The 24,921-nt window shown below is 43.2% G+C and overlaps 1 protein-coding gene across 2 annotated transcripts in view; it reads right to left on the minus strand.

Annotated features, from left to right (window-relative positions):
• The window catches only part of LOC144667781 (V-type proton ATPase 116 kDa subunit a 1), a 67,520-nt gene extending 59,570 nt beyond the window's left edge, over window positions 1–7,950 (minus strand). For both annotated transcript variants that reach the window (XM_078529222.1, XM_078529221.1), the window contains exons 1-3: window positions 7,853–7,950; window positions 2,361–2,531; window positions 193–271 (exon numbers count right to left, since the gene is read on the minus strand). In XM_078529222.1, the coding sequence (XP_078385348.1) occupies window positions 193–271; window positions 2,361–2,477 (196 nt within the window). In that variant the 5' untranslated portion in view covers window positions 2,478–2,531; window positions 7,853–7,950. The remainder of the gene's footprint in view (window positions 1–192; window positions 272–2,360; window positions 2,532–7,852) is intronic.
• Between the last annotated feature and the right edge of the window lie 16,971 nt (window positions 7,951–24,921).

Below are 24,921 nucleotides of genomic sequence, written 5' to 3' on the forward strand. Positions count from 1 at the left end.
TAAGAAAAAAAGGACAGTACGTTTTATTTTGCTCTTACTATTGTTTCCAGAGGCTATCACTTCAGTTAGGGAAAAAAAACCCAGATGGAAGTGTTTATACAATAAAAATGTCCTGCAGCTTCCCCAATATTCTATACGAAATATCCTAGCTTTATGACAAGCGTCTTTTACAAATGTGCTTCAGATACTCACGGAGTTTACGATCCATTTCTTCACAACGACGAACTTCATTTACAAATTTGCGCTGAAATACGTTCACATCTGGATTTAACTGTACAGGAGGAAGAAAATGAACTAATGTTAACTAAAAGCAGTAGAACTGTGATGTTTAAATAAAACATTAATTGCAATAAAATGCTGCAGGCTTTTCTGACCAACAAGGCACATTTAATTGACATTTTGAAATTCTGTCATATTGATGTATATCTTGTAGAAATATAATGAATGGGGCATGTACACTGATACAGCTAACATATCAAAATGAGGATAAAAATAAATATGTATTATCTCAATAGTACGTCATAAGTCCCCATGGTAGTAGTTACAAATTCAGCCATCAGGGTGAATACACCAAGAAGAGGTCTAAATACTCTGAAACAAAGATGTATGGAGGTAAAATGAAGGTAGTGGTTGCAAATTTCTTTCAAAATACTTAGCCTGAGACAACTGGCAGCAACTAACCGCTGGACCCATATCCTCAGTTGAGAAATACTTTGCGACACTTCAATATCTAGATTCTTATTGTGCCCTTGCATTTACTGTTGCTTTGTTGGAATGGACCTGTAGTACCTATGGCTAACGATAAAATCCTTAAGGTGGTCTTGTTTTCACAAGTTAAACTTGGACACCGCCTGAGGGATAGGCTGAGATCAATGTTCAAGGATTCCTTGCAGGCAAACCTCAGGAAACATGGCAGGCCAACCATGGATAGGAACTACCTGGGGAGCAATTTCAAGTAGTGGCATTGTTTTCTTCGAACAGCCAAGAATATAGGCAGCTAAGGACAAAGGGTCAAGCTAGAAAGAGCGATCAGTACAGTCCAACAAAATCGGACAATTCATCTTTGCCTGCACTGTGGAAAGCCGTATAGGTCTGCAATTGGGCTCCACAGGCACACTGAAATGCACAACAGATGACTCTAGGCATACAAGAAACAGCTATCTTCAATAACGAAGCAAAACCAATGACAACAGACAACTGTTGCTCACAAAAATCAGACTGCACTCTAGTTAGCTAAAAATACACATTTGTATTCTAATTTATCTAGTCTATTCATACAATCTATAACAATAGTCTATCTGTACTGTTTGATTGGTGGGTTGATTTGGGGGGCAGAGCCTGACGCATGCATGTAGGGAGCATGGAGGCCTGAACTACGTGACCAACGTGCAGCTGTCAACATTTGGTGGTGGCAGGGGTGACAAAAACAGTGCAAGATACAGGTTTGACAGGAGATACTTAATGGACAACAAAATTACTTATCACCTCCAATGTACCAGCTCAGCCTTCAGCCAACTGAGGAAAACAGTATTTGAGGACTAGAATCTTAAAAGCGAGACTAAGATCATGGTTTACTGGGTGGCAGTGATCCCCATGCTTCTATATGCTTCAGCATCTTGGATAACCTACAGCAGGCACATCAAGATGTACCACCAATGGTGCCTTCGCAAAATCTTCCAAATCCAGTGGCAAGAAAGGCAGTCCCAACATCAGCATCCAATACCAAGCCAACATGCCCAGCATCAAGGCACTGATCACTCAAAACCAGCTCCCCTGGGCTGGACAGATCATTTATGCGCCTGACATCAGACTCCTGAAGCAATTGTTCCACTCAAAACTCAGTTGCCAGCTCATGGGAGGCCCTAGCTTGTGAATGACCAAAATGAAGGCGGCTCAACTGGGAAGGCACACATCACATCAAGAGATCTCGTCAGCAATGTGCTGAGGCAAAGTCGAGGCAATGGAAGGAGTGCACAAACCTCCAGACAACCTATCTACCCAACCTTCAAGCCCCACTTGCCCCAGATGTGGTAGAGTCTGCAGGTCGTGCACTGGGGGACTAATCAGCCATTTCAGAACCCATCGAACTGGAGTGAAAGCAAGTCACCCTCTATGTTCTCCCTAGACTGCTGCAATACCAATTATGGAAGCACAAGGTAAGGCATAATAAGCAAACTGTAAGCAACCATCCATTCTTCTTTTTCCCACCACCCCCCCTGCAAACATAAAACATGCTGATTCATGAAATCATGACCCCCACCCACCATCTCCATAGTAAAGCAGACAGTTTCATGTAAACATAGGCAGATCACACATTAATTCTGTACAACTAGGCAAGTCAGTAAAATGCAGCAACTTACATCTCGAAATTGGACCATTCCAAGCTCTCCTAACTCACTGACACAACAGTAAGCAGCTTCTGACTGCAAGAAAAGCTGTGCCAGTGTCATCTCCTCACTTCGGAACAGTTCCCCCATGATGGATCACCAGAGTGGTATAACCTGTTTTCAATAAATGATGTCTCTTTTGATCTAAAAAAAATGGAGGAGCAAATATTATCCACCTATCATGTACTGAAGGAGAATATCTTTTGTTTCAATAGGTATGTAAGAACCTACCCAAATTAAATCAAAAGGCAGGTTCAATTCTAAAATACATTGTTGTTATTTTATTTTATTTAGATGGGGAGAGAAGCTGAGATGGAATTAGAAGTTGAAATGCTAGTAAGCGAGCCTGGAAGGCATTGGAAACATAAGCTAGATAAGAAAAAAGTAAATTTAGCAAGGCTAAATGGAATATATTTTAATGCAAAGAGCCTGAGGAATAAGACAGACAAGCTGAGGGCACAGATAAGCACATGGAAATGTGATATCATAGCTATGACCAAGACTTGTCTAAAAGGGCAGGATTGGCAGCTCAACATTCCTGGTTATAGGGTATTCAGACAAGATAGAGAGGAGGATAGAAGAGGAGGGGGGGGTTTGCAATATTGATCAAGGAATCAATTATAGCAGTGAGGAGGGATGATATCTTGGAAGGATCATCAAATGAGGCCATATGGGTAGAAGTAAAAAGCAAAAAAGGGGCAAACATGCTGTTGGGTGCATACTATAGGCTCCCAAACAGTCAGGGAGAAATAGAGGATCAAATATGTAATCAAATTTCAGAGAAGTGCAAAAATAATACGGCAGTAATAGTAGGGGATTTTTAACTACCCAAATATTAATTGGGATAGTTTTAGTGTGCAAGGTAGGGAGCAAAATTCTTAAATTGCATCCAGGAGAACATTTTTAGCCGGTACGTAGAAAGCCCAACATGGCAGAGGGCAGTTCTGGGCCTAATATTTGGAAATGAGCCCAGGAAGGTAGAAGGCATATCCGTAGGGGAGCATTTTGTGGCCATAACTCAGTTAGATTTAGGATAGTTACAGAAACGGATAAGGTTGGGCCGGGAATAAAAGTTCTAAACTGGGGAGAGGCTAATCTTACTAAGACGAGATGCACTTTGGTCCAAGTGGACTGGGAGCAGCTACTTGCAGATAATCTGTGACAGAGCAGTGGGAGGCATTCAAGGAGGAAATAGCCAGAGTACAGGGCAAATATATTCCCGTAAAGACAAAGGGTGGGGAGACCATGTCCATATAACCCTGGATGTCAAGGGACATAAAGGTTAGGATTAAGAAAAAAAGAGAAGCTTATGGCAGATACCAAAGACTCAATATGGCAGAACCCTTAGAAGAGTATAAAAAGTACAGAGGGGAACTTAAAAAATTAGGAAAGCTGTTTTTTTTAAATATATAAAAAGCAAGAGAATAACTAGGGAAAAAGTAGGGCCAATTAGGGACCATAGAGGTAATGTGTGCATGGACCCAGAAGACGTGGGTACAGTCCTCAATGAATACTTTGCATCGGTTGCTTGACTAGTCTTTTAGACAGCTCTTCCAATTTTGGCACTAGCCCCCAGATGTTAGCAAGGAGCACTTTGCAGAGTCGACAGGGCTAGGATTGCCGTTTCTGGTGCCTAGGTGGTCTGTCTGGTTTCATTCCTTGTGTCCTTGTGGCAGTTTGATACAACTGAGTGGCTTGCTAGGTCATTTCAGAAGGCAGTTAAGAGTCAACCACATTGCTGTGGGTCTGGAGTCACATGTAGGCCAGACCAGGAAAGGATGACAGATTTCCTTCCCTAAAAGGACATTAGTGAACCAGATGGGTTTTTACAGCAATCGATATTGATTCCATGGACATCATTAGACTTTTAACTCCATGTTTATATTCAATTCAAATTCTACCATCTGCCATGGTGGGATTTGAACCCGGGTCCCTAGGTCTCTGGATTATTAGTCCACCAACAATACCACAATGCCATCGCCTCCCCACCATCCCCCCCCCCCACCCACCCCGTGTGCTCTGCTTCCCCACTGTTTTTGCTTTTCACCTTCTCTCTCCAGGCTCCTGCCCTTTCTGGGCTCCCTCCCAAGATCGATAGAGTCAGCCATGAGAAGCAAGCCACTCATCTCACTAATATCTGGAAGTAGATATCCGTTCTTCCCTGTTCTTAATACCTTACATTTTGATAGCACCTTTCACATAAAGCATCCCAAGGAGCTTGACTGGAGCATTATAAAACAAATTATGACACCAAGCCACATATGGAGATATTAGGCCAGGTGACCAAAATTTTGGCAAAGTAGGTTTTAAAGAATGTCTTAAAGGGAGAAAGAGAGACATTAAGATGTAGGGAGAGTATCCCAGAGCTTTGGGCCTTGGATGTAGAAGGCACGGCCAACCAATGGTGAAATGATCAAAATCAGGGATGGTGAAGAGGCCAGAATTAGAGGAGCACTGACATATCAGCAGGTTGTAGGGTAGAGGAGATTACAGAAGGAGTGAGGCCACAGAGGCATTTGAAAACAAGAATGAAAATTTTAAAATCTAATCATCACTTGACCAAGAACCAATGCAAGTCAGTGAGCACAGGTGCGATAGGTGAATGGAACCTGGGTGCATGTTAAGGTTTGGATGACCTCAAGTTTATGGAGGGTAGAATGTGGGAGATCAGGCAGAAATGCACTGGAATAGTCAATCTAGAGGTAACAAAGGCAGGAATGAGGGGTTCAACTTAAAAGCATTAAAACCTCAGCACCTTCATATTATAAATATTATATAGTATTGTAATTTAGAAGGGTTTGTAATTAATAATCCATTTGAAAATGGGCCCTTCGGCCAAAATATTTGAGAAAGACTGCTCCAAATCACCTGACTTGGTTTTACTTTCATGTTAAGTAATGCAAATACTACCACTCAGCATATTCTCAGGGAATAATTGACAAGCTGCAAACAACTACCAAAATAAATAGATCTTCACCAATTTATACAAATTAGCTCTCCTGTTATGTCATAACTGATGCAAAAGTCGCTTAAGATGGTTATCATGCAGGCTCCAAGATCCAGCACTAATACATTAGCATGTATGAGATATGCCAATGAATACCTTGCATACAATATACTGTGGTTTTACTTTCAGAATCAGTCAAGTACTGTAGCAGAAAAGCAACACTCGTAGACTTCAACCAACACCGCAGTCATACTCAAAATGTTCATACAAGACTCAGTTGTTTAACTAATTAGCATGTAATATACATTTGTTGTCTTATTTGCTTAGAAACAGAAGTTAGCTATCCTGCAGTATTGAGCCCACCGCACAATTTTGTTAGCCAGTTCTAATCATTTTCATACAAAATTCAGTACTTTTTCTTCACATTATTCAATATCTTTTCCTCTCAACTCAGGGCATTGAAGTTCATTAGGACTTTAATTTGTTCATAATTTACATAAACTTCTCACTTAATTATTTTAAGATCCAAAAACGTACTGTCAAGATTTTAAAAATTGCTTTATAATCATGAAGCAACTGACTGAAACATATTTAAAAATGGCCCAGTGTCAGTTAAGAATGAATATTTCCTTAGTTATGGTTTATAAAGCAATTAAGCATTACTATTTCCTCAAAGCTGCATTTTAGAGCATCCCCATCTCCAATCAACATAATCTGACTAGCATCTAAGAGGACAGTATTAATCATTAATAAACACATTTCCAAACTAAAATTGACACCTGCACTGCAGATATGAACACAATTACCTGAATCTGAAACTGTTTATCAATTAAAGCCACCTCCACTGCAGCATCATTCATTGGTTATATTACAATAATTTGTATTTATATAGTACCTTTAACATAGCAAAGCATCCCAAGGCACTTCAGAGGAGCATTACCAAGAAGGCATTGAGCCACAAGGATATCAGGTGGCCTATAACTTGGTCAAAGGGGTAGGTTTTAAGGAGACTCTTAAAAAAATGAAAGGGGTAATTCTAGAGCTTAGGCAGTTAAAGATAAGAGTTGCCAATGGTTGAGCAATTAAAATCAAAGTACACAAGAGGCCAGAACTGGAGGAGTGCAGAGATCTCAGTGGGTTTTAAGCATGGGGTTACAAGCATGGGGAAGAGCAAAGGCATGGAAAGATTAAGAAAGGTTTTTTTTTAAATTAAGGCATAGCGTCAGAGAGGTCAGGGATGATGAGTAAAACGGGGCTTGGTGTGAGTTGTGACACTGCTAGTAGAGCTCTAGATAAGCACATGTTTCTGTGGGGTGAAAATAGGAAGGCCAGGAGTAGTCAAGTCTAAGGAGAATAAAAGCATGGATGAGGATTTCAGCAGATGAGCTGAGGTAAAACAGATTGGGGCAATGCTACAGAGGTGGAAGCGGTCAGGCTTAGTGATGCAGCAGATATCTGGTCAAAACTCAACTGGAAGGGTCTAATATTACAAAGCTGCAAAAAAAAACCCCGAAAACGTTCTAAAATAAACATATTCTGTGAATATATCTATGTTGAAACCAGTACCACATAGATTTGCAACGCTGCAGAACGCTTAACCACTATTTCTCAGCTAAGATCCACCCATTCAATTAATTAAAAAACATCGTCTGCATTTGACATTTCTTTACAAAACATATACTAAGGTAGCAGATTAAGAATTGGCTCCTTTCAGATGTGCACCAGCATCTCACTGGATTTCTAATAAAGAAACGGAACATAGAAGCCAGTCTAACATTATCCTGCAGACAACACCCGGATCAGCAGCGCACCTGACACTGAGAGATCTTTATCCAAATAAAACCCTCCTCCCTCTAAAAACAAATTTAAACACCTCCTTCCTCGTCCATTTAAACAGGTAAAACTCGCCAATTATACAGAGAGGGACCGGAAAGCAAAAATACTAATGGCACCGATCTGGAAAAAAGCGGAGGCGGGAGGAGAGTGTCCAGGTAAGTGGTCATCTCCGGCCCGGCCCGGGGTCATCTCCGGCCCGGCCCGGGGTCATCTCCGGCCCGGCACGGGGTCATCTCCGGCCCGGCCCGGCCCGGTGTCATCTCCGGCCCGGCACGGGGTCATCTCCGGCCCGGCACGGGGTCATCTCCTGCCCGGCCCGGCACAGGGTCATCTCCGGCCCGGCACAGGGTCATCTCCGGCCCGGCACAGGGTCATCTCCGGCCCGGCACAGGGTCATCTCCGGCCCGGCCCGGTGTCATCTCCTGCCCGGCCCGGCACAGGGTCATCTCCGGCCCGGCACGGGGTCATCTCCGGCCCGGCACGGGGTCATCTCCGGCCCGGCCCTGGGCCCCACCCCCTCCGGGTAATTTAAACCCGGTACAGGGGGATTTTGTATAAACTGCCGCATTCGGACATTCAATATGAGAAACGGGTATTTCCAAGTCCCGTCATCTTCTTCGATCTATTAAAAGGGAAGAAAACAAACATTTGAAAAGCGACAGAAAAAAGACGGATTCTTCACCCGCTTTTCCTGCAGCCGCCGCATCACCTGATCCCCGGACCGACTGATGACGGAGCCGAGCGATATCACGTGACACGTTCTCGCCCCACCTGCGGGGGACCGGGAGGTGAGGTGTGCGCATGCGCGCCGTTCCCACCGTTTCCCCCACCCCCGGCGCGATGGTGCGCATGCGCTCCTCTGCCGCCTGCCGGCATCTGCTCTGGGCACATTGGCTCTGCAGAACACAAACCCCCAACCCACTCAGTGATTGTGGAATGATTGTTCTGCAAAGTGATTTTTTTTTATTGATTTTTTTTTTTTAATTTGTCATTCCACAAGGAAGTGAAATAAAATAAAATTGTAAAGCAGTTAAAAATTTCAACAAACATCCTGCACTTGCTAGCTTTCACAAAACTCAAGAGCTGAGGAAAATTAAGCTAAGGAAAGCTCACACACTCCCAGAAAAAGGCAGCTTGATAAACAGCATACACTTGAAACACAGCTTTAGCATAAATCTATAATCAAGGCGATAAGGCCACTTTATTCCAAGAAAAGTGAATAAGTTAAACCTTTTATTACTGTACATTGGACTCAGTGTTTTGGATCCAAACCTCCTTACCTGTATGGTCTGTCCTACATAATAACAACATAAGAACTAGGAGCAGGAGTAGGCAATTCAGCCCCTCGAGCCTGCCCCGCCATTCAATACAATCATGGCTGATCTCATTTCGGCCTCAGCTCCAATTTCCTGCCCGCTCCCCATAACCTGTCAAGCCGTTACTAATTAAAAATCTGTCTATCTCCTCCTTAAATTTATTCAGCGTCCCGGCATCCACTGCACTCTGAGGTAATGAATGCCACAGATTCACTGCCCTTTGAGAAAAGTAATTCCTCCTCATCTCTGATTTAAATCTACCACCCCTTAGCCTAAAACTATGGCCTCTCGTTCTAGAATGCCCCACAAGGGGAAACATCCACTGCACGTCTACTTTGTCTATCCCCTTTATCATCTTATATACCTTAAATAGATCTCCTCTCATCCTACTAAACTCTAGCAAGTATAAGCCTAAACTGCTCAATCTCTCCTCATAAGACAAGCCCCACATCTCTGGAATCAATCTAGTGAACCTCCTCTGAATCACCTCCAATGCAATTACATCCTTCCTCAAGTAAGGGGACCAAAACTGTGCACAGTACTCCAGGTGTGGTCTCACCAATGCCTTGTACAGGTGCAACATCACGTCCCTATTTTTATACTCCATTCCTTTAGCAATAAATGTCAAAATTCCATTTGCCTTCCTTATTACCTGCTGTACCTGCATACGAGCTTTCAGCGATTCATGCACCAGGACACCCAGATCCTTCTGCACTGAAGCATTCTGAAGTTTCTCTCCATTTAAATAATAAGTCGCCTTTTTATTCTTCCGACCAAAATGGATAACTTCACACTTATCCACGTTAAACTCCATTTGCCAAATTTTGGCCCATTCACCTAACCTGTCCATATCCATTTGTAAATTTCTTATTTCTTCCTTGCAACTTACCTTCCCACCTATTTTGGTATCATCTGCAAATTTAGCTATAGTACCTTCTATCGCTGAATCCAAATCATTCATATGGATTGTAAATAGTTGGGGCCCAAGGACCGAACCCTGTGGCACCCTACTAGTTACAGCTTGCCATCTGGAAAAAGACCCATTTATCCCAACTCTCTGCTTTCTGTTGGTTTGCCAATCCTCTATCCAAGCTAATATATTACCCCTAACTCCATGTGATCTTATCTTGTGCATTAAACATTTGTGCAGCACCTTCTGGAAGTCCAGATATACTACATCTACAGGATCCCCATTATCCACTTTGCTTGTCACATCTTCAAAGAACACGATTTACTCTTCATAAAACCATGCTGACTCTGATGGATTGCATTTTTACTTTCCAAATGTCCCATTACTACTTCCTTAATAATGGATTTCAACAATTTCCCAAAGACAGACGTTAAACTAACTGGTCTATAGCTTCCTACTTTCTGCCTCCCCTCCTTTTTGAATAAGGGCATTATATTACCATTTTTCCAATCCACTGGAACCTTTCCAGAATCCAGGGAATTTTGGAACATTATAGCCAATGCATCCACTATTTCCGCTGCCACTTTTTTTAAGACCCTGGGATGTAGGCCACCAGGTCCTGGGGACTTGTCACCCTTTAATCCCAATAGTTTGCTCAGTACTTTTTCTCTAGTGATGGGGATTGTTCTAAGTTCCTCCATCTCTATACCCTCTGCACTACCTGTTACTATTGGGGTGGTACTAGTGTCCTCCACTGTGAAAACTGAGGCAAAATATTGATTAAGCGTCTCTGCCATTTCTGCATTCCCCACTATTAACACCCCAGTCTCATCCACCAAAGGACCAACATTCACTTTAGATACTCTCTTTCCTTTTATATACTTGTGGAAGCTTTTGCTATCAGTTTTTACATTTTGCATTAGTTTTCATTCATAATTTACCTTTGCTCTTTTTATTATTTTTTAGTAACCCTTTGTTGAACTTTAAAAGTTTCCCAATCTTCCAGCCTGCCACTGACCTTTGCAATTTGGTATGCCTTAGTTTTTTTCCTTTATGTTATCTTTAACTTCCTTGCTTAGCCATGGTTGCTTCTTCCCCCCCTTACCATCTTTCTTCCTCTTTGGGATATATTTTACTTGGGAGGAATTGAATATCTCCTTAAATATCTGCCACTGTTCACCAACTGTCCTACCTTGTAGTCTTCCTGCCCAGTCCACTAGGGCCGAATCTTCCCTCATGCCTATGTAGTTACCTTTGTTTAACTCCAGAACACTAGTGTGAGACTCAAGTTTTTGGCTCTCAAACTGAACTTGAAATTCTAGCATGCTATGATCACTCTTCCCTAGAGGATTCTTTGCTATGAGATCATTAATTAATCCCATCTAATTACACAAAACCAAATCCAGAATAGCCTGCTCCCTGGTTGGTTCCACAACATATTGCTCCAAGAAACAATCTCTAATACACTCTATGAACTCTCCCTCGAGGCTACCCTTGCCAAATTGATTAGTCCAGTCTATATGCATATTAAATCACCCATGATTATTGCCATGCCAATCTTACATGTTCCCAGTATTTCCTGGTTTATACTGTGCCCTACTGCTAAACTATTGTTTGGGGACCTATAGATTACTCCCACCAGGGATTTCTTTCCCTTGCTATTTCTTATTTCTACCCAGACTGACTCTACATCTTGCTCTCCAGTGCCTATATCATTCCTCACTATAGCACTGATCTCTTCCTTTACTAACAAAGCTACACCACCTCCTTTTCCTTCCTGCCTATCCTTCCGAAACACTGAGTACCCTTGGATATTCAACTGCCAAACCTGTTCTCCCTGTAACCACGCCTCAGTAATCACCACCAAATCGTACCTATTTATCTCCATTTGGGCTGTTAGCTCATTAGTTTTATTCCAAATGCTACACACATTCAGATATAAAGCCTTTAACTTTGCCCTATTGTTAATGTTTCCTACACTTATGTGGTTCTTTGGTGCAATATGGCGTTCACACACTCTGTCCCTTCCTTTCACTTTTTGTTAACAATCAACCTCGTCACTAACCTGCACTCTTCCTTTCTCCTTAAACTTTGATTTTTTATATTTCCATGCAACTGAACCCTCCCCCTCACTACTTAGTTTAAAGCCCTTTCTACAACCCTAGTTATGCGTTTCGCCAGGACACTGGTCCCAGCCTGATTCAAGTGGAGCTGATCCGAATGGAATAGCTCCCTCTTTCCCCAGTACCAGTGCCAATGTCCCATGAATTCAAATCTATTTCTCGCACACCAACCTTTGAGCCACACATTTACCTCTTTAATCTTATTGACCCTGTGCCAATTAGCTCGTGGCTCAGGTAGTAATCTGGAGATTATTACCTTTTTGGTTCTGCTTTTTAATTTAGCCCCTAGCTGCTCATATTCCCTCAGCAGAACCTCTTTCCTTGTTCTACCTATATCATTGGTACCTACGTGGACCACGACAACTGGATCTTTCCCCTCCCACTCCAAGTTCCTCTGCAGCCCAGATGAGATATCCTTAACCCTGGCACCAGGTAGGCAACACAGCCTTCAGGACTCTCGATCCTGCCTACAGAGAACAGTGTCTATTCCCCTAACTATACTATCCCTGGTTACAACTACATTTCTCTTTTCTCCCCACACTTGAATGGCTCCCTGTACCACAATGCTATGGTCAGTTTGCTCATTCTCCCTACATCCCCGCTCTCGTCCACACAGGGAGCAAGAATCTCGAACCTGTTGGATAAGGGCAAGGGCTGAGGCTCTTGCAGTGCTACTTCCTGGATCCCTCTACCTGCCTTACTCATAGTTACACCCTCCTGTACCTGACCACTGGCCAAATTTAAGGTAGTTAATCTAAGGGGTGTGACCGTCTCCTGACATTCTGCACAACAAAAACAGAAACAGAAATAACTGGAAAAACTCAGCAGGTCTTGCAGCATCAGCGGAGAAGAGCACAGTTGACGTTTCGAGTCCTCATGACCCTTCAACAGAACTAAGTAAAAATAGGAAAGGGGTGAAATATAAGCTGGTTTAAGGGGAGGGGGAGTGGGGGGTGGTTGTTGGGACAAGCAGCCAGTAATAGGTGGAGATAACCAAAAGAAGTCACAGACAAAAGGACAAAGAGGTGCTGAAGGTGGTGATATTATCAAAAGGAATGTGCCAATTAAGAGTGGAAAGCAGGACAGATAAGGTACAGATAGCTCTAGTGGGGGTGGGGGAATACTAAAAGTGCTAAAAGGTAGAGATAAACAATGGGTGGAAATACATTTAAAAATAATGGAAATAGGTGGGAAAAGAAAAATCTATATAAATTATTGGAAAAGCAAAAAGGAGGGGGAAGAAACGGAAAGGGGGTGGGGATGGAGGAGAGAGTTCAAGATCTAAAATTGTTGAACTCAATATTCAGTCAGGAAGGCTGTAAAGTGCCTAGTTGGAAGATGAGGTACTGTTCCTCCAGTTTGTATTGAGCTTCACTGGAACAATGCAGCAAGCCAAGGACAGACATGTGGGCAAGAGAGCAGGGTGGAGTGTTAAAATGGCAAGCAACAGGGAGGTCTGGGTAATGCTTGCGGACAGACCGAAGGTGTTCTGCAAAGCAGTCACCCAGTCTGCGTTTGGTCTGTCCAATGTAGAGGAAACCGCATTGGGAGCAACGAATGCAGTAGACTAAATTGAGGGAAGTGCAAGTGAAATGCTGCTTCACTTGAAAGGAGTGTTTGGGCCCTTGGACGGTGGGGAGAGAGGAAGTAAAGGGGCAGGTGCTGCGTCTTCTGCGGTCGCATGGGAATGTGCCGTGGGAGGGGGTTGAGGTGTAGGGGGTGATGGAGGAGTGGACCAGGATGTCACGGAGGGAACGATCCCTACGGAATGCCACCAGAGGGGGTGAAGGGAAGATGTGTTTGGTGGTGGCATCATGCTGGAGTTGGCAGAAATAGCTGAGGATGATCCTTTGAATGCAGAGGCTGGTGGGGTGATAAGTGAGGACCAGGGGGACCCTATCATGTTTCTGGGAGGGAGGAGACGGCGTGAGGGCGGATGCGTGGGAGATGGGCCGGACACGGTTGAGGGCCCTGTCAACGACCGTGGGTGGAAACCTCGGTTAAGGAAGAAGGAGGACATGTCAGAGGAACTGTTTTTGAAAGTGGCATCATCAGAACAGATGCGACGGAGGCGAAGGAACTGAGAGAATGGGATGGAGTCCTTACAGGAAGCGGGGTGTGAGGAGCTGTAGTCAAGGTAGCTGTGGGAGTAGGTAGGCTTGTAATGGATATTGGTGGACAGTCTATCACCAGAAATTGAGACAGAGAGGTCAAGGAAGGGAAGGGAAGTGCTTGCCATTTTAACACTCCACCCTGCTCTCATGCCCAAATGTCTGTCCTTGGCTTGCTGCATTGTTCCAGTGAAGCTCAATGCAAACTGGAGGAACAGCACCTCATCTTCCGACTAGGCACTTTACAGCCTTCCGGACTGAATATTGAGTTCAACAATTTTAGATCTTGAACTCCCTCCTCCATCCCCACCCCCTTTCCGTTTCTTCCCCCTCCTTTTTTGTTTTTTCCAATAATTTATATAGCTTTTTCTTTTCCCGCCTATTTCCATTATTTTTAAATGTATTTCCACCCATTGTTTATCTCTACCTTTTAGCACTTTTAGTATTCCCCCACCCCCACTAGAGCTATCTGTACCTTATCTGTCCTGCTTTCCACTCTTAACTGGCACATTCCTTTTGATAATATCACCACCTTCAGCACCTCTTTGTCCTTTTGTCTGTGACTTCTTTTGGTTATCTCCACCTATTACTGGCTGCTTGTCCCAACAACCACCCCCACCCCCCCACCCCCACTTTAAACCAGCTTATATTTCACCCCTTTCCTATTTTTACTTAGTTCTGTTGAAGGGTCATGAGGACTCGAAACGTCAACTGTGCTCTTCTCTGCCGATGCTGCCAGACCTGCTGAGTTTTTCCAGGCATTTCTGTTTCTGTTTTTGTTTTGGATTTCCAGCATCCGCAGGTTTTTGCTTTTATCCTGAAATTCTGCATCCAGGTAACTCTCCCCCTCTCTGATGTGTCGCAGTGTCTGAAGCTCAGACTCCAGTTCATCAACTCTGAGCTGGAGTTCCTCGAGCAACCAACATTTGCTACAGATGTGGTCACTAGGAACCACAATGGGGTCCACCAGCTCCCACATCATGCAGCTACAACACATTGCCTGGCCCTGCATCTCTATTTTATTTAATTAGTTTTTCAATTTGTTTTTAGATTTCCTACTGGTCTTTAGTTTATCAATCTGTAAAATATTTCTCCTATTTACCTTTAATCTGAAAGCAAGTTAGAATAGAGATTCAAAATACACTTTTTAAAATCAACTGGAACTCGCTCTCTCTGCTGAGTTGAAGCTGAAGTGTTAGGCCTCCGATCCTGGGCCCCAGTGGTCACCTTTAATCTGAAATCAACTTAGAATAGGTTACCAACCAATGAACTTACAGTTTTCCTGTGATGTCACTCTTTGTTTTTTTTTCACTCAGCAACGGTGACTGCAGAGGACACTCTTCCCAGACTGCTTCACGGTGACAGTGACTGTAGAGGACACTCTTCCCAGACTGCTTCCTGGTGACGGTGACTGCAGAGGACACTCTTCCCAGACTGCTTCCTGGCGACGGTGACTGCAGAGGACACTCTTCCCAGACTGCTTCACGGCGACGGTGACTGTAGAGGACACTCTTCCCAGACTGCTTCACGGCGACGGTGACTGCAGAGGATACTCTTCCCAGACTGCTTCACGGCGACGGTGACTGCAGAGGACACTCTTCCCAGACTGCTTCACGGCGACGGTGACTGCAGAGGACACTCTTCCCAGACTGCTTCATGGCCACAGTGACTGCACAGGATGCTCTTCCCGGACTGCTTCACGGCAACGGTGACTACAGAGGACTGCATGTGATTTCAAATCCACAGTAATGTGGTTGACTCTTAAATGCCCTCTGAAATGCCTAGCAAGCCACTCATTTCAAGGGCAATTAGGGATGGGCAACAAATGCTGACCCTGCCAGTGTCTGCCTGCAATCCTTGAAAGAATGAAAAAAGGCAAAGGTACACCCGATATCCCAATAATATTTCAAGTCTACTTTGGCCCTTACTACAACCAAATACTCATTCGTCAAAATATTTCATTGGATTTTCCATGACAATGTGAAAAAATTGGATACCTTGACTCAGTTCTGTATATGGGCCCAAGATTGCAAAAAAATTACATCTGCTTTAATTATCAACAAACAATACCTTGATACATTTTTGAACATGTAGAAATTTGAGTATTTGGGCTAGCCTTTAGATTTCTTAACTTACAGGACAAGAAATGCTTCTGGTTTTGTCTCTGGACCAACACGTTTTTTGCAAGTTTTCTCAATGGGCTTGGTACGGCTTTTATTGTGCTTGTGTGGAAGCCCTAAGTTAGCCTAATGTAATTTGCAACTCAATACTCAACTGCTTTACTTTAAATATGTTAGATCTGAAATGATACAAATTCAAAGCAATTCATGTCAGCCTGGAATCCAATCTTCTCCATGAAAACTAGGAACAAAACAGAAACCTCTCCCTTGGTAAGTCAATAGTGAAGAGGTCGAAATGGTTGCAAGATGTGAAGCTCATTCCCTGAACTGTGCAACTTTACAAGATATACTTGCATGGGCTGTGCAGCCTTATCTCTTCCTGCCTGCTGCAAAATCTTGGGCGGTGCAATTGTATCACCTCAGTAGCCACGAGCTGTAATTTCAATGAGAGCATGTATGTGGTCAAATCAAGCAATGTGAGATGTGCTGTCTGAAGCACTGACTCTGAGCAATTACGATTCAACTATGAAAGGACAAATCCCAAAGATCAGCATGTTAATTTATACTTTCTAACAGTGCTGTGGCCTGTGACTGAGCTACCCTAGAAAGTGCAACCAGAATTGTTGTTGTGGCTCTTACCTTTACTGCATCACAACAGAAAGAAAAATAAGTTTTAAAAAAACTTTTATTTTAAATTGTGTTGAATAGTATAGGAATCTACATAGTTGGGAATGGTTTCAACTCCTTAGCATTAGAGGCTAGGGGACTGATTAAATTATCTCATAATGCCTTTCCTCTGTGCTGAAACAATAGCAGAGAAGCATAACAGGCTGGCAGCCATGAAACTCAAACCAAGGAGGCAAACATCTGTGTTATTTGGATGCCATAATTTCCTGCGCATTTTTAAATTATTTATTGTCCAGTGTTTCAATATTCCTACTCATGCATCATTCAGATATGCAGCTCACTGATCCCTGCCAATGTTTTTTCACACATTGCTGAGAATGGAGCAATTTTTCCACTCTTTGAATATTCACTAATTTTTTGTTTTCCTTAAATCATTATCAACAGAGATTTTCATCGGCCAAAGTTCCAATTTTCTTCATATTGGGTCTGTATAAAATTACTAAACCATAAAAAAATGTTTCTTCGTTTACAGAGCTTGTGGTACAAATACTTGTGGTAGGCAGTCATACATTAAATACACAAAGGTGCTTTTTATTTCTCCAATAAAATGTGCTGTTGTGAATCTCCGTGCACAGAAATAAACATAACTGAAGCACAGTGGCACATCAAATCCAAAATGCATGGAATATTTGCAAAGAATGGATCCAGATGTAAATCTGATCTGGAGTCAGCTAGAGTATTCATTATGTTTAATTAAGCAATGCATTTTTTAAATTCAGTTTCACTACGTGTACAGTTAGTTCACCTCATGCCAATGCCAGAGGAGAAATGAGACTTACTGCCCTTGGCAGCATTTGCCTGAGAATGGCATCGAGGAAGTCGAGCAAAACTGAGGTCAATAGGAAATTTTTCCATTGGCTGCAGTTATACCTTACACAAAGAAAGATGGCCATAATTCTTCAATACCAATTATCAAAGCCCCAGAGCATCACTGAAAGAATTCGTCTGGACAGCATCTTTAGCTAACATCATCCTCTCTCCAGTATCTACAAGGCACAAGACACAACGTGATGGACCGTTCATCAATGGACTATGCGTCAATGACCTTCCCTTCAATGTAAGGTCAGAAGCAGTGATGATTGTTCCATACTATTCACAACGAAGCTGTCCATGTCTGCATGCAGCAAGACCTGGACAATATTCCGGCTTGAAATGATAAGTGGGATGTAACATTCACACCACAAGTACCAGGCCATGACCATCTCAAAAAAGAGAGAATCTAACCATCTTCCCTTGACATTCAACAATATTACCAACCCTGAATCCCCCACTATCAGCATCCTGGGGTTTACAGTAACCAGAAACCTAAATGGACAAGCCATGCAAATTCTGTAGCTATAAGAGCAGGAATTCTGTGGTAAGTAACTCACCTCCTGACTCCCTAAAGCCTGTCCTCAAGGCACAAGTCAGGAGTGTGATGAGTATCTCCACTTGTCTGGATGACTGCAGCTCCTACAACACTCTAAAAGCTTGAACGCACCCAGGAGGAAGCAGCACACTTGATCAGCACCCCATCTAGCACCTTAAACATTCAATCCCTCCACCATCGATGCACAGGGACAGCAGTGTGTGCCATCGACAAGATGAACTGCAGCAACTCGTCAAGGCTCCAAGGTTTCATCATCCTGATGTGGAACTATATCACCACTCCAACACCATCGCTGGATCAAAATCCTTGAACTCTCTTTATAACAACACTGTGGGTGTACCTATGCCACAGCACTTCAAGAAGGTGGCTCACCACACCTCCTGAAGGCAATTAGGGATGGGCAATAAGCGCTTCATTCTCCTGGATGGGTGTAACACTGAAGGAACTCAACAATATTAAGGAGAGAACAGTGAGTTTAATAGGTGCCTTTGCCACTGGAGTCAATAGCCACCCCCTTCACTGCTTGCGTACCGATTGCAATATCTACTAACAATGAGATACATTGCAGCAACTTACCAAGCTTGCTTTAATAGCGCGTCTCAGCCCCACAATGCCTATCACAAAGAAAAGCAAGATACACAATACCATAGGAACATTATCAAATCCATATTCACCTCCTGGCTGCAAACTAACCTGACCTGAGCATATTCTGCCATTCTTCTGTCAACACTGGGTCAAGATCCTGGAATTCTCTGCTTTATACCATTATTGGATGAAGATCAGCACACAAAGTCCAGTGATTCAAGGAGGTCCATTGTTAATTTCTCAAGGCAACTAGGAATGGACATCAAATACGGCCTTACTATTATTGTTTACAGCCTGAGGGTAACTTTCTAAAAATTAATTCTTCAATCAAAGTGCATTATCAATTCAAGTTTGTGTTACAGACAGGAGAGGGTTTGACTTAAAAGCAGCCCTGATTTCTCCTCTCACTACCCATCCGTAAACAGAAAGGTGTTTTTGATTTTTTTGATTTCCCCCTTTATAAGTGGTCGTGTATTTTCCACAACCTTTCAGTCTTTGGAGCGATCCAATCCTCTACTAATAATCCCACAGCAAATTCAATGTAGGGTAAAATCGGAGGGTTAGTTTATTTTGCACACACTCAAAAGCACAGGAAGGGAGTTCACAACAGAGCCTCCGGTACAGCCACACAATAAAAGAGGGATAAGGAAAAGAAAGAAGTACAGGGCAAAGACTACAAACAAAATAAGAATTATTGTTTCATGTGAGCCCAGAGTCCAGAATCAAAAGCACAATGGTTTATTTATTGAGAGAGATTAGCTGGCTGAAACTGATGCTGATGATCCACTTTCCCAGCAGTGCTGACCTCCACCTGAACACAGCTCTGTTTCTGCTGCTGCTTTGTTGATGGAAGATGGCAGACTGCTTGGATTCACCTCCACAAGGCAATATTACTGTTCTAGCAGCTGGGGAGTCATGTGACATAACTCCCACTACTTCCCCTTGGTTCAGACAAAGGATGTATATTCCTGGTCTGGATTCTTGAGATGGTTAATGTTGCATCCACTAATAAGTTTCAGCGGTTTGAGGGTCACTTGTCTTCGCAGACATATCTCTGGCCAGAGCTCTGCCTTAGAAGTGTAAAGGGTCTTTGTGCATTTCCTTGGAATTGATTTCTGCAGTCATAGCGGGTATTAGCATCACTTTAGAGATAACAAAATCCTTGCAGTTTTCTGAAGGCTAGAAATTCCTTTTGTGTGAGCCATGGCTAGTCAGGCTTCAGTCAGTGTAAAGCCTTTGTCGATTTTTTTTTCAATAGTAATTTTATAAAGTAGCCAGGATGATATAGACAAATAGATATGTATATTCCTTCCCTTCCTTGACCTCTCTGTCTCAATTTCTGGCGATAGACTGTCCACCAATATCTATTACAAGCCTACCGACTCCCACAGCTACCTCGACTACAGCTCTTCACACCCCGCTTCCTGTAAGGACTCCATCCCATTCTCTCAGTTCCTTCGCCTCCGTCGCATCTGTTCTGATGATGCTACTTTCAAAAACAGTTCCTCTGACATGTCCTCCTTTTTCCTTAACCGAGGTTTTCCACCCACGGTCATTGACAGGGCCCTCAACCGTGTCCAGCCCATCTCCCGCGCATCCGCCCTCACGCCTTCTCCTCCCTCCTAGAAACATGATAGGGTCCCCCGTGTCCTCACTTATCACCCCACCAGCCTCCATAGAACCATAGAACCATAGAACACTACAGCACAGAAAACAGGCCATTCGGCCCTTCTAGTCTGTGCCGAAATATTACTCCGCTAGTCCCATTGACCTGCACCTAGTCCATAACCCTCCAGACCTCTCCCATCCATGTATCTATCTAATTTATTCTTAAAACTTAAGAGTGAGCCCGCATTTACGTCAGATGGTAGCTCATTCCACACTCTCACCACTCTCTGAGTGAAGAAGTTCCCCCTAATGTTCCCCCTAAACCTTTCCCCTTTCACCCTAAAGCCATGTCCTCTCGTGTTTATTTCTCCTAATCTAAGTGGAAAGAGCCTACTCGCATTTACTCTGTCTATACCCCTCACAATTTTGTAAACTTCTATCAAATCTCCCCTCATTCTTCTACGCTCCAAGGAATAAAGTCCTAACCTGTTTAATCTTTCCCTGTAACTCAACTCCTTAAGACCCGGCAACAACCTAGTAAATCTTCTCTGCACTCTTTCAATCTTACTGATATCCTTCCTGTAGTTAGGCGATCGGAACTGCACACAATACTCCAAAGTTGGCCTCACCAATGTCTTATACAACCTCACCATAACATCCCAACTCCTATACTCAATACTTTGATTTATGAAGGCCAGTATGCCAAAAGCTTTCTTTACAACCTTGCCTACCTGTGACGCCACTTTCAGGGAATTATGTATCTGAACTCCCAGATCCCTTTGTTCCTCCGCACTCCTCAGTGCCCTACCATTTACTGTGTATGTCCTACCTTGGTTTGACCTTCCAAAATGTAACAGCTCACACTTTTCCGCATTAAATTCCATCTGCCATTTTCTGGCCCATTTTTCCAGTTGGTCCAGATCTCTCTGCAAGCTTTGAAAGCCTTCCTCGCTGTCCACAACGCCTCCAATCTTAGTGTCATCAGCAAACTTGCTGATCCAATTCACCACATTATCATCCAAATCATTGATATAGACAACAAACAACAATGGTCCCAGCACAGATCCCTGAAGCACACCACTAGTCACAGACCTCCAGTCTGAGAAGCAATCGTCCACTACCACTCTCTGTCTTCTCCCACTCAGCCAATTCCGAATCCAGTTTACAACCTCTCCATGAATACCAAGTGTCTGAACCTTCTGAACTAACCTCCCATGTGGGACCTTGTCAAAGGCCTTACTAAAGTCCATGTAGACAACATCCACAGCCTTTCCTTCATTTACTTTCTTGGTAACCTCCTCGAAAAACTCTACAAGGTTCGTTAAACACAACCTACCATGCACAAAGCCATGCTGACTATCCTTAATCAGCCCTTGGCTGTCCAAATAATTATATATCCGATCTCTCAGAACACCTTCCAATAATTTACCTACTACTGACATCAGGCTCACTGGCCTGTAATTACCTGGTTTACTTTTGGAGCCTTTTTTAAACAACGGAACAACATGAGCTACCCTCCAATCCTCCGGCACCTCACCCGCGGCTAAGGACATTTTAAATATTTCTGCCAGGGCCCCTGCAATTTCTACACTAGTCTCCTTCAAGGTCCGAGGGAATATCATGTCAGGCCCGGGGGATTTATCTACCTTTATTCGCTGTAAGGCAGCAAGCACCTCCTCCTCTTTAATCTCTATATGTTCCATGAAACTACTGCTTGTTTCCCTTCCTTCCTTATACACCATGCCAGTTTCCTGAGTAAATATTGATGCAAAAAAACTGTTTAAGATCTCCCCCATCTCGTGAGGCTCCACACATAGACAACCACTCTGATCTTCAAGGGGACCAATTGTGTCCCTTACTATCCTTTTACTCTTAATATACTTGTAGAAACCCTTCAGGTTTACCTTCACATTATCTGCCAAAGCAACCTCATGTCTTCTTTTTGCCTTCCTGATTTCCTTTTTTAGTATTTTCTTACATTTTCTATACTCTACAAGTACCTCATTTGCTTCTTGTTGCCTATACCTGCTATACATCTCTCTCTTCTCCTTAACCAGATCGCCAATATCCCTTGAAAACCAAGGTTCCCTATGCCTGTTAACTTTGCCTTTAATCCTGAAAGGAACATGCAAACTCTGCACTCTCAAAATTTCGCCTTTGAATGCCTTCCACTTACTGAACACATCCTTGCCAGAAAACAACTTACACCAATCCACTCTTCTGAGATCCTTTCTCATTTCCACAAAATTGGCCTTTCTCCAATTTAGAATCTCAACTCGAGGACCAGACCTATCCTTATCCATAATTAACTTAAAACTAATGACATTGTGGTCACTGGACCCAAAATGTTCGCCTACACATACTTCTGTCATCTGACCTGTCTGGTTCCCTAATAGGAGATCAAGTATTGCACCCTTTCTCGTTGGTACCTCTATATGTGATTTAGAAAACTTTCCTGAACACATTTGACAAACTCCAAGCCATCCAGCCCTTTTACAGTATGGGAGTCCCAGTCAATATGTGGAAAGTTAAAATCTCCTACTATCACAACTTTCTGTTTCTTACATCGGTCTGCTATCTCTCTACAGATTTGCTCCTCCAATTCTCTCTGACTATTGGGCGGTCTATAATACAACCCTATTTGTGTGTTCACACCTTTCCCATTCCTCAGCTCCACCCATATGGCCTCTGTAGATGAGCCCTCCGGGTTGTCCTGCTTATGCACAGCTGTGATATTTTCCCTGACTAGTAATGCCACTCCTCCCCCTTTCATCCCTCCCCCTCTATCACATCTGAAACAACGGATCCCCGGAACATTGAGCTGCCAGTCCTGCCCCACCTGCAACCAAGTCTCACTAATAGCAATAATGTCGTAATCCCACGTGCCAATCCACGGCCTAAGCTCATCTGCCTTTCCAACAATACTCCTTGCATTGAAATAGATGCACCTGAAAACATTTCTATCATGTACGGACCCTTGATTTCTGTCTATACATGCATTCCTCGCTTGACCTTTATCCTCCTCCACCTCACTATCTGCTCTAACACTCTGGTTCCCCTCCTCCTGCAAATCTAGTTTAAACGCCCCGTATTCAAAGGATCATCCTCCGCCATTTCCGCCAACTCCAGCATGATGCCACCACCAAACACATCTTCCCTTCACCCTCCCCTGGCGGCATTCCATAGGGATTGTTCCCTCCGGGACACCCTGGTCCACTCCTCTATCACCCTCTACTCCTCAACCCCCACCTACGGCACCTCCCCATGCATACGCAAAAGATGCAACACCTGCCCCTTCACTTCCTCTCTCCTCACTGTCCAAGGGCCCAAACACTCCTTTCAAGTGAAGCAGCATTTCACTTGCATTTCCCCCAACTTAGTCTACTGCATTCGTTGCTCCCAATGCGGTCTCCTCTACATTGGAGAGACCAAACGCAAACTGGGCGACCGCTTTGCAGAACACCTGCGGTCTGTCCGCAAGAATGACCCAAATCTCCCTGTTGCTTGCCATTTTAACACTCCACCCTGCTTTCTTGCCCATATGTCTGTCCTTGGCCTGCTGCATTGTTCCAGTGAAGCTCAACGCAAACTGGAGGAACAGCAACTCATCTTCCTGCTAGGCACTTTACAGCCTTCCAGACTGAATATTGAGTTCAACAACTTTAGATCTTGAACTCCCTCCTCCATCCCCACCCCCTTTCCGTTTCTTCCCCCTCCCTTTTGTTTTTTCCAATAATTTATATAGATTTTTCTTTTCCCACCTATTTCCATTATTTTTAAATTTATACCTTTTATGCCCTGTTAGTCTTATTTCACCCCACCCCCACTAGAGCTGTACCTTGTGTGTCCTGCCATCCATTCTTAATTAGCACATTCTCTTAGATAATATCACCACCTTCAACACACTCTTTGTTCCTGTGACATCTTTTGATTATCTGTTCCTATCACTGCTTGCTTGTCCCTACAATCAACCGCCCCACCACCCCCCAACTTCTCTCCCCCCCACCTTAAACCAGTTTATATTTCACCCCTCTCCTAATTTTACTCAGTTCTGTTGAAGGGTCATGAGGACTCGAAACGTCAACTTTATTCTTCTCCGCCGATGCTGCCAGACCTGCTGAGTTTTTCCAGGTAATTCTGTTTTTGTTTTATATATATTCCTTCATGTCTTCTAGGCATGACATTTGCTTCAAATTAAAGTTTTCATCAGACTGGTGAGTGAGATAGTAACACATTTATTTTTCTCAATAAACATCTGTTTGAATGGGTGTATTCATTTATTACGAGAAAGTGCAGAATGCCCTGGAGAATGGATGCACAACTGGAATGAAGAAGATCAGTCAAATGTGGCAAAATTGTTTCTGAAGCAAATTGATGTAAATCATTCCATGGGAGATGCCCAATTGATTCATAAGCAACAAATTGTGATTTATTGGCAATAATTAAGGTGAGAAGCCAATAAAATCAATCCTCCCTTTATTTCGTGTTAACCTACCTTACCTAAATGAAGATAAAATCATGGTTTGTCATACTAATTTTTCAGTCAAACTTCATGAAGAAAATTGAAGTTTAATATTTCAGGAATGTTATTACTGTCAAACTGAGATTTGGTTTTTGAGCTCCAAACTGCAAACCTGCAGTACAATATAATAAAGATAATCTCAGTAGCCACTATAAAGTCTCAAATAAAATTTACAGTCCCATTTCTTCCAGAAACCAGGTTTTATAAAACAATTGGCTTTCTGAACGTGGGTGAGGAAACTCCACCTAGCCCTTCTCTGCACTGTGAAAGTATAACTTCCCCACCCAGTGGAATAATACCGACAAACTTATGGAAATGTCGACAGACTGGAGTGTCTTGCCTCCTGAATAAACAAGAGCAGCGAAACTGTGGAGCAAGTGTACAGGTAAAAAACAGAGAG

Source organism: Cetorhinus maximus, chromosome 25, assembly GCF_964194155.1.
Source record: "Cetorhinus maximus chromosome 25, sCetMax3.hap1.1, whole genome shotgun sequence".
NCBI classification, from domain to species: domain Eukaryota; kingdom Metazoa; phylum Chordata; class Chondrichthyes; order Lamniformes; family Cetorhinidae; genus Cetorhinus; species Cetorhinus maximus.